The sequence below is a fragment of the Perna viridis genome, chromosome 10 (genome assembly GCF_037379345.1).
Source record: "Perna viridis isolate PV_CMFRI_1.1 ecotype Kerala chromosome 10, ASM3737934v1, whole genome shotgun sequence".
Lineage (NCBI taxonomy): Eukaryota > Metazoa > Mollusca > Bivalvia > Mytilida > Mytilidae > Perna > Perna viridis.
Window position 1 is genome coordinate 36,050,123 of NC_142454.1, and position 14,002 is coordinate 36,064,124.

Consider the following 14,002-nt stretch of genomic DNA (forward strand, 5'->3'; position numbering starts at 1 on the left):
AATACAAGACTGATACCAAAATGGACACCGAAGTAGAGTTCAAGAAATTTTGAAAATTTTGTCAACAACTTACCAAGTGAATTGAACAAAGTACTTAGTGGTCCAATCACTGAGGACAAAATAGTTAAAAATAAAAATATTAGAAATCTAAAAAATGGCAAAGTCTGTGGAGTTGATGATATTCTTAATGAATATCTTAAAAACACTGTTTTGGTGCTAATACCTGTATACTTAAAGATTTTTAATTTAGCACTTGATACAGGTATTGTACCAGAACTTTGGTCACAAGAATTTATTGTACCTATTTATAAGATCCAAATAATAATAGAGGAATTACACTAAATTCATGCTTAGGGAAAACCTTCTCATCCATTTTGAATGAAAGACTTACTAAGTCTTCTGATGAGATTGAGCTCTTATCTGAATCACAGACTGGATTTCGAAAGGGTTATTCTACTGTTGACAACACTTTTGTGTTACACTCCCTTTTAGCTATATATTTTTCAAAAAACTATTTTGCACATTTGCTGACTTTAAAAAAAGCATTTGACACAGTTTGGAGAGATGGTCTGTGGCTAAAAGTTCAAAATCCCAATGTAACAGGGAAAATATTTTCAGTTATTTTCAATATGTATCAGAATATTAAGTCTTGTATTAGGCATCAAGGAGAAAACTTGTCGCCTTTTTTGTTCTCAATTTTATTGCATGATCTAGAAATCTATGACAGTGAAGTACAAAATCTAGATTTGATAGAAAGTTCATGCTTAGAAATGTTTGATGTATATGTCAAAATATTTGTGATGCTTTATGCAGATGATACAATTATAATATCAGAAACAAAGGAAGCTATGCAAAAAGCATTGGATGTGTTTGCTAATTACTGTAAAGAATGGAAGTTACAAGTTAATACTGAAAAGACAGAAGTTGTTGTCGTCAGTAAAATAAAGTGTAAACAACATTTTCAATTCCAAATATATAACAAAAATATAGAAATAGGAGAGTCGTATACATATCTAGGCACGGTTTTCAGTTACAACGGCAGTTTTACTATTGCAAGAAAGCGTCTAATAGATCAAGCCCAAAAAGCTCTTTTTGCTCTCTGTAGGAAACTAAGAAACATTCCACTGCCAACAGATTTACAGTTGAAGTTATTTGATACTTTGATATCACCAATAATGTTATATTCCTCTGAGGTCTGGGGTTTTGAAAATAAGCAAAACATTGAAAAGGTAACAGGTAATTTTATTTATTAATCAACTATCTAATTCTCCAAACTATAAAATTAAAGATCTTCAAATGTTTAGACTTCAGCAGTTAATCAGTGAACCTACCCATTTTACTGAACATTCATCATCCCTTATTGACCTTATCATGCTAAACAATCCTATCAACCTGTTGATCACTGATGTAGGTCCGCATCTCTTAGATCAAGTTCGCTTCCATTTACCCATTCTTGGAATATTAAATCTCCTAAAATCTAACCCACAAAAACCCTTTGAAAGAAAAATCTATCTATGTGAACAAGCAGATTATAACCTACTGAGAGATCGTTTCGCTAGAGTAGACTAGGACTCCCTATTTGTAAATGAACAAATAGATTCGTCTACTTCAAATATCACGGATAAAAATATTTCTGTCTGTGACGAGGTTATACAAAACCGTATCATTAGTATAAACAAGAAAGACCCACTTTTGATTAATTCTCGCTTAAAAAATTAATTAGGAAGAAAAACCGCTGTCATAACAAGGCAAAAAAGCATGATAGTCCGGATAGTTGGAAAAAATTCAGAAAAATAAGAAAAAGGTGTAATCTAGCCGTTAAAAATGCGAAATCTGACTATTATAGCAACATATCGAACAAAGTAATAACAGAGACACGGACAAGGGTAAAAGTGTATACCTATCCTTCTGAAAGGTGGTTTAAAAATTACTTTCCCTATTTTAATATTATACAATCTTTTTTTATAATTTGAAAAGTGAACAGAGCAAATTATGAAGGCCTTCATTGACTCAGTACTTCGGTACTTTGATTATACTATTGTTTTCGGTGTTTTTACCGTTCACTTACATATAGAACTTATAAAAGTCATTCATTTATGTTGATTCTCAAATGTATTTGCTTCTAACCTTCCTTTATTTCAGTGAAAGAGAAATCGCGTTTTACATTCTTTCCTCCTACCTAGAGTTATCAGTCCCAAGTATTTTTTACATACATTATTTGGTCCTTTAATTTGGTTATAAAACATTATTTTTTATTCCATTTACTTCCTCTGATTAAATAAGCACAACTTTATTAAGAGCAAAGCATGCTTACGCTGCAATTGCACCTAGTCCATGCTCCCAATTTTGAGGATTCACGCGATTTGCTCATCTTTTATACCTTTTATTTTGATTAGTATAAGATTTTAGTATGTGTTTGTTTTCCATGTATAGTCTTTATACCTGGATCTATGAATTTCCTTCTAATCTTAAAATTGAATTTATTACATCATATTCAGTACAAATGTCTTACATCTATAGAACATATTTAAACAAATATTAATATTTTTTTCTATTTAGTACACATCTTCAATTTAAAAATACAATGTAAATATTTTAGTACAGTTTGATCCATATAATGAGGTCGAACTTTCCATAAGTTTAGAGAAGTATTAACACCCAATTCAAAAATATATACAAATACAGCTAAATATAAAAAAGTAAAAACTAATGTACGAATAAAATTGAAAAAAGACTTTATTATTAAACCTTGTCAGATAGATTTCATAGTGATTGTAACAATGAATTACACCCTAAGAAAAACAGAAAAAAATAATCTTTAGGACTGTTCATGGTTCTTTATTCTTGTTCAGTTCAATCAACCCACGAACAAATAATAACTCATTTACTCTAATTCTGATGAAAATGGTGGAACTAATAGAAAATATAAATTATCTGTAATACAATATTGCCAAAATATTTAAATATATCAAACATTACTAAGTGTTTTGCATATCATTGGCATCATGATATGTGATAGAGTCAATTAGGAATAAAATGTTCTATCACGCATACATGTAGCCGAAAAAAAAAGAACAGAAATGTGACTACAATTCTTTTTCAGCTCCCCTGTCCAATGTAAATTATAAATGCTGAACTTATTTTTTTCGGTTATATACATAAAAATTAAATTAATAAAGAAATAAATTCAAATAGAAATATTTCTATAGCAACAAAATTAAACAAATAAAATATATGGTAATAATGTAGTGTATAGTTAAAAAGTAATTAAGGGAACCAAAATTCTATTGAAAATCAAAAGAATGTAATCCACGGACAAAGACCAGACATGGAAAAAAGAAAAACACAAAAAGAACATAAAGTAACTAAAATAATACATAAAAAGTAACGTAATTAAATGAATGAATATTTAACAGGTGGTATATCCGCTTATTGTTTAAAGTTCAGTAAAATTATTGAGTGTACAAAGAAAAAAATCACTTAAATGCACCGTTTTTTAAGTATTTATGGATAAATAAGGTGTTGTTCTATAGCGATTTTTTAATTAAACTTGAAAAAAATTGAAAAAATGAAAGAGCTAATTTAGCAAGTTCCCTTTACAAATCTCGAAATATGCACTGAAATATCTATAAACGAGATCGTCCCATTCCGGAATCGGACGACCTGAATCGGAATAACGTTGAATCTCGCGTTATTCCGATTCAGGACGCGTCCCATTCCGGAATGGGCCATAGTCCGATTTCGGCCGTAACATTCTCTGTGAGTTTGATCGGGGAAGCGGGTCACAGCAGTATTTCATTCCACCACGGATCACACTTAATATTCATGTCTGTGAATGACAATCATGCTTGTAGATCCCGACACCAAATACACCAACTATCGCATATAACTTTACTTAAATTCTCTGATAGTTTCAGGTACACTTAAAAGCAACTCATGATTTGCGTACGTGTATGACAGTTAAACATCAAATTCATTTTTCTCAAGAATCTACTCCATGATTATTTGTCTAGCTAGAAAAGTAAGCTTTAAAGTAGTATACAAATATTCAATAGTTCACAAACGTTGTGACAATGAGAAAGATGCGAGTTCAGACGAGGTTCTCAACATATAAATGTAGATTTGTCTCAATATAAACCTTCATAAACGTCGCACAATATATTCCATTCAAATCAAAACAATGGCAACAACCCAGGTTTAAATTAATTTACTCAAGAAAAACATTATTTTTGTTTGCTTACATAGATTTGAGGGCTCAATCAGAACTAAAGCTTTAAATATCCCTTTATGTCTAATTTAGTCATTTATAAAACAATTGTAAACATGTGTTTGAAAACCTCACAATGGGAATGGGACGCGATAGGAAATTTAACTCGTTAAACAAATTACATTGGGTTAAACGAACGTAATCAACCAAAACCCTTAGTAATGGAGAATATGTAGATTGATAAAACATAGGATATATTTATTCAAAAATGGTAAGTTATCAAGATTTTGTTGTGTGTTTAGAGTTAAATGTAGCGAATTGTAGCTGACGAAATTATCAATATTGAATATAGAAGTACGTTATATGTATGTTCTTGAAACAAATAATAATAATAATAATTGTATGAGCATACGGTCACAAGCATCTGTTTAATACAATTCGTGTACAAGATCAGTGCCATTTGATAATAGTCCGTTTTGAAGATCGAGAAATTCCGAAAAGTGCAGCTACCGGGGACCCGCTCTGGCCATTGATTTTCATTTTTTTCTATTGAATCAGCCAAACTTTTTGAGCAGGGAGTTTGGAGCCACCTAAAATGGTGTTACATAATTTGACATGTACATGTAGATAATCGCAAGATTGACACAGTTTGAACTATCAATTTACAACCCAGATGTGATGTATCTGTACCTTCCTTTGCTTTATTTTAGATATAAGGGTCTATCTCCTGAATATATCAATTATAATTTCATTTAATAATCAACGTGGCAGAGAATACTAGATAATGATCATGTACTGAATAATTCCAAGATGTTCTGAAATTGCGAATGTTTGATAGCTATTCTCTGTCTGAGACAACTTATTAACATTCAATAGAAATTAGTATTTTTAAGAGATGCAGAATAAATTGAGAAATCCATTTATTATTACTGGTGAAGATCAAACATTAAAATCTAACCAAAACATTCTTAAATATCAGTCAACTTAAATATCACGCTGACTGTAAAACTCGATAAATGAAGACCAGTAGGTACAACTTTTTAAAAGCATATCTTGAAAGATACCAGTTTGAAGCATTCTTGCCTTCTGTTGAATTGTTTGATTTTTGTAAAACAGTAAAACGTACAAATTAAGTAATCTCTGGTGTAATGTGAATCTGCAGTGGACTATAGAAAAAGGAACAGATATGGTGAAATGCAGCCAATGCACCATCGTTTAACCTTTACCAAAAAGGGTTAATACTTACAGAGATAACCAAAAGGTTATCTTCAATAATTGTAAACACACCTTCTAATAAGCTTTCGAAGGCTTCAACAAATGTAATAAAATCCACGGTAACAGAACGATCACGCTCCTTCAAAATAAACCAAAAAGTCAAATTACGACGCGAAGACACATCAATGACTAACATTGACATTATGGCGCATTCATTCATTTCTAACCAAGTATCATGCTGCAAGCGCAACAAACTTGGAAATAGTGGACAAACATCCGAGATTAGATTGAGGCAACGAAAAATCACCTTAAACATGCGTCATTCATTATTAACTTGTTGATTTTTTTTTGTATTTGATCTTGAATTTGATATCACAAAGCAATAAACCGTGCGATAATAAAATGCGAAGGGCCAAAACTTTATTTTAATATTTCAAAAGAAATGAAATATATATTTGGTGAACGTACTATCACGATAATTCCAAATTATAGAAAAAAACATTAACATTTATTATATGCGGACCTGCATAAGGATATTGGTGTACCAGGGCATATTATAAGGATACTTTATTTAATTAAGTATATACTATAACTCAAAATAAAACATGTTTTGAAAAAGTTAAGCTACGGAAAAGATAAACGAGCAACGTCATTTAATATTGAAGAGTGCTAATTAGAATTAGAAATAACCACGTTCTCTTCCACAGAGTTACCGGATAACTCATGGTGGAAGAGAATGAATAAATCATTATCCAACACACCCGATCGGGTGGAGGATAAAATAAATGCAACCTCTCCAGAGATGGGTATCTAAACTTTGATAAAAAAAAACTTCAATAATTTAAAAGCTCTCCCAGGATAGTGATGTGATTAAAAATTGTAAGAAAGAACCGTTACGGCAGTGAATCATGTGACTAAGCCACTTTGAATATTGTCAAAGGAGCTACTTTATCGTGGATGACAGGTGTAATGTGCGGTGGGAAGTCAATCCGGTCACACGTCTAATCTAAATATTAGTAGGACAGGTACTATAGACATTTTTCATTCCATATTGTCACAATAAAAAAATATTTTCATCAAATTTATTCCATATTGTCACAATGAAAAAATATTTTCATGAAATTATGTTTAAATCTATGCATGATTTTTATTACGACTAGTATCTAACGATGAAACAATTTTGAAAATTGACAAATTAAACGAAGAAATTGGCGTCTATTACGAAAATTACTTTAATGGCGATACTCGATCAACTGTAAAGTCATGATCAATTTTGATCTATTAATACACGTCAAGGTTGTCGAGACCATAATGGTGTTTTACGTTTGTCCTGAAGACGCCTTCCCAGACTGTGAAACGCGTTGATGCAAAATAAAAATACCTTAGAAGTTTACCCATTTTGTGTATTTGTCTATTCAGTAACGATCGTAAAATTTTTATTTTAGAAGTTTAGGATGAGAAAGGATGTACATTATGATTTACCTTTGTTTCCTGCAGTAAATATCGGCAAAAGTAAAAAAAATAAATAAAAATAAATAAAAATAAAAACGAAGCATCAAAACTAAAGGACATGTCAGAGACATGGTAATCAATATAAGGGTAACAACAAAACTACCGACCACTAATCAAATCAAGTCCAAAATAAATCTGGCAAAATAGATATTACACCACCGGAGCAGCTTGTACCGCAATGGTCCTGACTTGGTATTGGCACTTCAAACGAAATGGTGGGTTAAATTTAGGTTTTACAGCGCGCTAAACCTCCCTCTTCCATTGTGGCGTGAATATACCAGTGGTGATAAAAAAAGCATTTGCATGCTATTGTCATAATCAGTAAACAGCAGTCACATCAGCACAAAGCACAATTTACAAAAAAAAATAATCATTACTCATTGTTTTAGAAGAAACTGAGTAATTTTTTAACTAAGGACTGATATCTATACAGAATTTGGTAAGAGCGAAGTAATTGTAAAATATAATCAGCCTTTGCAGGAGATGAGGGGATATTGCTGCACAAGTAGGGAAAATTTATTATATCAAAATTAAAGTCGTCTCTTTTATCCAAAATCTTAGTGCTGAGGTGACCACTGTTGTCAAATTCGAGATGTAAGTCTAAAAAAGATGTAGAACAGGTTGTTTCTGTAGTCTCTTTATCTCGACCTCTGGTGGATATATTGACGGTAACCATTTACCAAAAGAAGGGTTGTTGATGGACAAACATCATAAAGATATCTGCATGTAAAGTTAAAGGATTAAGCATCTTTTAAATTTTTATTCTTTACGAGATTCTAAAGAAATTCAATCTCGTGTGAATATAAAAACAAATCGGCTAGGAGAGGAGCATAGTTAGTGCCCATTGGAATGCAAACTTGTTGTTGAAAAATAGCTCCTCCGAATGTGACAAATATGTTATCAATGAGAAAGTCAAACATATCACAAACTTGCTTTTCTGTGTAGCACACTTTGCCCTCCTGTGATGTTTTAGAAAAATATGTGGATTTGTAACCAAAAACAACACATTTTTTTGAAACAGCAAAAGATTTACGAATTAGTCCTTTCAAACGAGATTTCAATTTATTATGTGGTAACGTACAGTAAAGAGTTAAGAATCAAAAGTTTGGAGAGAACTAATTTCCGAAGAGCTGCGGGGTTGAAGCAAATCTTTAGAACTTTTAAGTATCCATATATGATTAATGCTACTACGAGAGCAGGTGGTATTGCAACCTGCTTGCTGTCCACCCTTCACTGCTATGCGGACAATATCTTTTCAAGATGAATTGACATCTCCTTCGTGGAGCAAGATGAAGATCCTGCTATATACCTTTCTTTTTATGGATTGTTATGACGTTTGGGAATCCAGTACAAGTAAGGTAGGTCCTCACATTTTGTTTCGATGTTGAGAGACGACATGAAGGACCTGTGTTGTTTAGGATTTCATCTTTGTCAACGGTAGTACGTTTGTATGTGGCATAACCTGGGATGTTACTATCAATGGCCGATTCCTTAATAAGGCAATCAGGGTAATGTGCTTTACAAACAAATACAATGTGGTTTGAAGCTTCGTCCGCAGTGACGTTAACATAGTTCAGTCATGCAATGAGGAAAGGCATTCAAGTGCCTCACGATCGTTGAATACGGACTTGTGTCTTTTATTGATACTTTTCTGGAGACTGTCAATACGATTCCGTACCAACGATTGGGTGGTACGTATCCAATCTGACAAGGACTCAATTTCTGGTACTTGGTCCTTGTCTCTCTTTATCCATGATCTGGCATAATCTTAACAGCATCCATTGTGGTTTTGAAATTAAGTTTCTAATTGTGGTTCTCCAGTGATGACATGACCAGAAGGACTGTAATTAAAGAGAGAAGAAGTACAGTCACATGCCAGAGGGGACTTTAAGTATTCCTCAATGTTTAGATTCTGCAATGTATTTTTATGGTTGAAAATTTTACTATTTATTGTCTTTGTGTAGCTGTAAGAGACAATATAGAAACAGATTGGTAATTGAAATATGGTAGAATATTGGAAACTACCTCTTTACGATGAAGAATATTGCTGATGTTAATAACACCTATTCCATTGTTGAAAAATGGAATATGTATAAATTTCCAATTCTCATCGTGAAGATGTTCAGATTTAACAGGTTTAAAAAGACGGAATTTGGTCACGTCAGAGTGACATTAGGCGCTCCGATGGAGTCCGCAAGGGGCAACCGTCACTTTGCAAGTGAGTAATATTCAGTAAAATGACTCAAACGTCATGTCTATCCTTTGGTGCAATTGAAGGGAAACGTTGTGCGTATGTAATGACCCCGATAAAATTAAATAACCGGAAAGAAACAGGGACGAAAGAGTTTTGAATTTCGTTTCTCCATTCTGCAACCATGTGAGACAAAAGCTTTTGTCAGATGCAGATTGGAGGGGATGGGGACCGCCTGTTCGAAATCTCCTGTCTTCAAAGATAGCAACTTCGGTCAAACCCAAGTGGTACGCAGGGGCAGACCCAGGGTTTTAGATTATGGGAGCGCACAGTTAATTTTTTTTCGGATAAATTTTTGAAATATTCTTCTAGAGTGGGTGCAATGTAGATATTTCTGTGGTAAATTAGCGAGAAATTAAAGTTTCAACCTAACAGCGCCTAAATCTACCCCTGACAACCCATGCTTTGCAAATATTTGGGGGGGGGCGCACGCCCGCCACGCCCCGCCTGAATCCGCCCCTGCTACGGTGGGTCTTAAAACCTTGACACAATAGAGTCAAATCATTTTCCACATAAAACATTTATGGAGATGTATTAACATCTTAACATAGACGTGGAACACCAACTAACTTAAATTCACTTGTCATTTTTTTAAAATATCGGTATGAGAAAAGTCTTTAAATAAACAAGGTTGTGCTCATTAAAAACGCAATTTGTATCTACAGGATGACCAGAAAAACAGAGCAGCATCAATACAACTTAACAAACAACAGAAAGCAGATTTAAGGCAAGCATTTGATTTGTTTGATGCTGATGGTTCGGGAACAATTGACGGTAGCGAACTAAAGGTAATCAAAATATCACTTAATACTTGATACGGTAGGAACATATAGCTGATGCTGATGATTAATTAGGAGCAATTGACGGTAGCGAACTAAAGGTAATCAAAATATCACTTAATACTTGATACGGTAGGAACATATAGCTGATGCTGATGATTAATTAGGAGCAATTGACGGTAGCGAACTAAAGGTAATCAAAATATCACTTAATACTTGATACGGTAGGAACATATAGCTGATGCTGATGATTAATTAGGAGCAATTGACGGTAGCGAACTAAAGGTAATCAAAATATCACTTAAACTTGATACGGTAGGAACATATAGCTGATGCTGATGATTAATTAGGAGCAATTGACGGTAGCGAACTAAAGGTAATCAAAATATCACTTAATACTTGATACTATAGGAAAATATTGATGATGCTGATGGTTCAGGAACAATTGACGGTAGCGAACTCAAGATTATTAAAATATCACACAATATTTGATATCATAGGAACATATAGCTGATGCTGATGGTCAGGGACTACTGAATCACTGCTGGTGTTTCAGTAATTACTAATCGATTCCGAACTAAAAGTAATTGATGGTGTTGATGGTTCGGGAAGGTAGTCTTTATCTCTACAAATTTTTGATAACACACGCACAACTTAAGAAAATACAGCATGTTACACAAATTAATTTCCATATATAACCTACCTCCCTACGAAACGAATAATTCAATATGTTTAATATCTTTGCCTATCTCTATAGATTGCACTTAGGGCGCTCGGTTTCGAACCAACCAAAGAGGAATTAAAGAGAGTAGTGGCTGAATGTGATAAAGACGGTATGTAAATCATTGAATCATTTACTGAGAAAAAATTATTATTAAGTATTTTTATAAAACCTAGTTACATCTATCCAACTGTAGCGAATGTTGTGGGCAACCTTGATTTGACGGTCGCAAGTAACTCTATTGACCCGTCGCCAGTAAACCTGAGTGGCACCACCTCATCCAAGATTATTGCCTCCCAAACGAAGTGGGGGACATCGTTTTTGTTCGGTTTCTTCTTATTATTATTATTTCCCGTAAACTTTTGTCCTCGTACCTTCTCAAAAAAGAGTCGAATCTTGAAACACAACATTGTTTTCGATACTTGTGTAGTTTTTGAAAGAAAAATCTAATTTCCACTTTCTTAATTTTGTTGAAAATAAAAGATCCAACAAATACTGATTACAGCCTGTAATTATTTACAGATGCTCATAATTAAGTCATCAAACCAAATTAATAAAATTAATTAATTAATAAAACCAATAAAAATTAATAGATATTTCTATTTAAATACTTACTCAATCTTTCAAAATGCATTGTCTAAAAAATTCACCTTTGTTGGCCGAGAGTCGAAATGAACTTTGGTCACAATTCTTTGATGACTGTACACTTGTGTCTCAATGCAACGGGTCGTAAAAAAACGTACAGGAGTGTATATACAAAATGTATTGTATTTCTTGAATCCAAAAATTATTAGTTTGGGCTCTTATCCTAGTGTGAAATTCATGGCAAATTTCACCTTCATTTAAATTAACATGAAAGATAATAGATAAACACTATGTGGAAAAAGAACACCAAAATAACGGACCCATGTAGATGGACTTTGACAACTTGATGCAATGATGCTACTAAAAATCTTGAAAATTCGTGGACAACAAAAGATTTCCAAGTACACTTGAATAAAATGTTAAATTTATTAGAAATACATTTTTGTATGTGTAACATTTTGGCATACTTTCCCAGGTCTTCTCGACTTCAACGACTTTCTAAAAATAATGTCGGACAAAATGACGGGACCGGACACAAAAGAGGACATGATGAAGGCATTTGAACTTTTTGATCACGAGGATACTGGTAAAATAGGAAAACACGATGTATTGCAGATAGCTGAAGAATTAGGGCTCACACAGACGGAGAAAAGGGCAAAAGAACAAGGTCTTGATTTACCAATAACGGAATGGGAGGTTGATGTAAGTCCATAATATTGGTATTTTAGGAACAACCACTAGTATTTAATTTGTTACATAGATTTGAGGAGGACCAAACTTTTTTCGTAACTACAGCGAGTTCAATAGTAAACTTCAGGAGACTAGGTTGGTCTTCCCAGGACTGAACTACCAATACCTGATGAATTATCTTGGGTAAAACCGGATGCTTGGGAAGAAGATTCAGACTTTAAGTTTTAACCATGTATGATAGAAATTTGATATTTTCAAGTTAATTGTCCAGTTAATTACTGTAGGGAGTTCATTGGGTTATGGTAATACTATGAAAGGAAGACCAAATTTATATTCTTTTAATTTAATCATCTTACTCAGACACTGTAATACCGGCAAGATTTCATGTTATTTCGCCCTGCCTGTACTTGATTTTTTTGTAACAGCATGAAGAGCATGTTTGGACCATAAAAATGAGTATCGTATGACCGTACTTTTGAGTTTAAATAAATCAAGAAAAAATTGTCATTGATTTCGATTAATCTGCTTACATAACATAGAGTTAGTTAAGGGCGTAATATGAATTGATGAATTATTGTATTATTTTTGTTATAATGCTTCTATACTTTTTTTTTTTCGAATATTGCCTATCTATACATTCAAAGTCTTTAGTTGAATCGATTCTTGTTTGTTCGGAAAAGGGAAGGGGATTACTTTGTTTAATTTAGAACAATCAGCTTAATTTAACAGAAATAACAATAGCCGAAAAATATGTAAAATTAATTTGAAATAAGCTAAATAAGCTAAATAAGTAAAATGATATGTTACATAATAAATGATAAAAACGCGAACTGAGAAAACAAATTGTTCCGAATACTCTATGTAAATCCGATAGGTAGTCTTGGATGTTCAAGCTACAACTATAAGTATACTACTTTCATCTTATATGCACATGCGTATTACTTGGCAGATTTCAAGTCTTCAGTTTGAAGGCAGTTCCAAGATCTATACTTGTTACATAAGCCATTCAATGATTATTTCACAGAATCATTGATATTCTTTCAGTGAGTTAGAAGCACAAAATTATTCTTCAGAAAATGTTCAGTGTTCAATTCGGACGCAATTGTCGATTTATAGTCAGTTTGTTTAATTTTGTAGGAGATGATTGACGGAGCAGACAAAGATAGGGATGGGCTGGTCAACAGACAAGAGTTCTTAAGAGTTTTACGGACTGAGAAAAAATAAATGAATTTTTTTAATAACCAATCCTAAATTTTGTGTTCTTAAGATTGAAGATTATTTCACTAGGATTTTTTTAAAGACCATTTATTAATGCTTAAGCATAATATTATACAATGATACTGTTATTTGCTCAATTTTGATTTCTTGTGTAGATGAACAAACAACTCTCTTAGTTAATTTAGTTTCATTATAGACAGAATAAGGAGGTGGTGTGATACCTCACGTATGCCCTGCCCCGTGCAGGTCCGGGTGTCAAAAGAATAGGCCTGCAGCAGCGCTAAGCTTGTCGTAAAAGGCGACTAAATAGTGCTCAAAAACCTAGCCGGGGGCTAGGCGCTCTGCCCACAGAGCAACTGGGATGTGTGCCTCAGGTGGTGGAATGGGGTACCCCTAGCGTGTTACATGCTTGGGTTGTCAGGCTATAATACGGAAAATCTGATCGCAAACCATAGTGGTACACCGTGTTGGTAAGGTTGCCACGTTCCTCGCACGTTAAAGAACCCTGCTGTGGTATTCGATAGGAGTAGGAACCTTTCAGCTCCGCCACAGGAGGCTAAATTGCCCAACCCTACCCATCACTCCCTTTTGACTTGTGGCAATCAAAATTTGTCGGCCCCATCATCCTTGTGGCCCATCCCATTTTTCATTTGATGTTCATTTTATCATCCATTTCATGTTTATCGGGCAATCACGTATGCCCTAGCCCTTCAGCTACACAAAATTTGGATTTCACTAGAGCATACCTCCTCGTTTTAGACCAGTTCCTCCACATTCGGAATTACTGGATCCATCACTCGCAATGAATAAGCAGAGGAGAAAGT

General features: G+C 33.5%; 1 protein-coding gene across 1 annotated transcript; it reads left to right on the top strand.

Annotated features, from left to right (window-relative positions):
• Window positions 1-4,322: 4,322 nt before the first annotated feature.
• Window positions 4,323-13,358, top strand: LOC148605613 (uncharacterized). The gene is made up of 5 exons (XM_088548815.1): window positions 4,323-4,478; window positions 9,851-9,973; window positions 10,722-10,797; window positions 11,746-11,972; window positions 13,098-13,358. Exons 1-5 carry the CDS (start codon window positions 4,476-4,478, stop codon window positions 13,182-13,184), a joined length of 516 nt encoding a protein of 171 aa, XP_088404941.1. The 5' UTR covers window positions 4,323-4,475; the 3' UTR covers window positions 13,185-13,358.
• The last annotated feature ends 644 nt before the right edge of the window (window positions 13,359-14,002 follow it).

Bases quoted from the DNA above. Each gene is read 5' to 3' on its own strand.
- LOC148605613 (XM_088548815.1), top strand. The intron at 9,974-10,721 runs GTAATCAAAATA...CTATCTCTATAG, and splicing joins TTGACGGTAGCGAACTAAAG to ATTGCACTTAGGGCGCTCGG. The intron at 11,973-13,097 runs GTAAGTCCATAA...TTAATTTTGTAG, and splicing joins TAACGGAATGGGAGGTTGAT to GAGATGATTGACGGAGCAGA.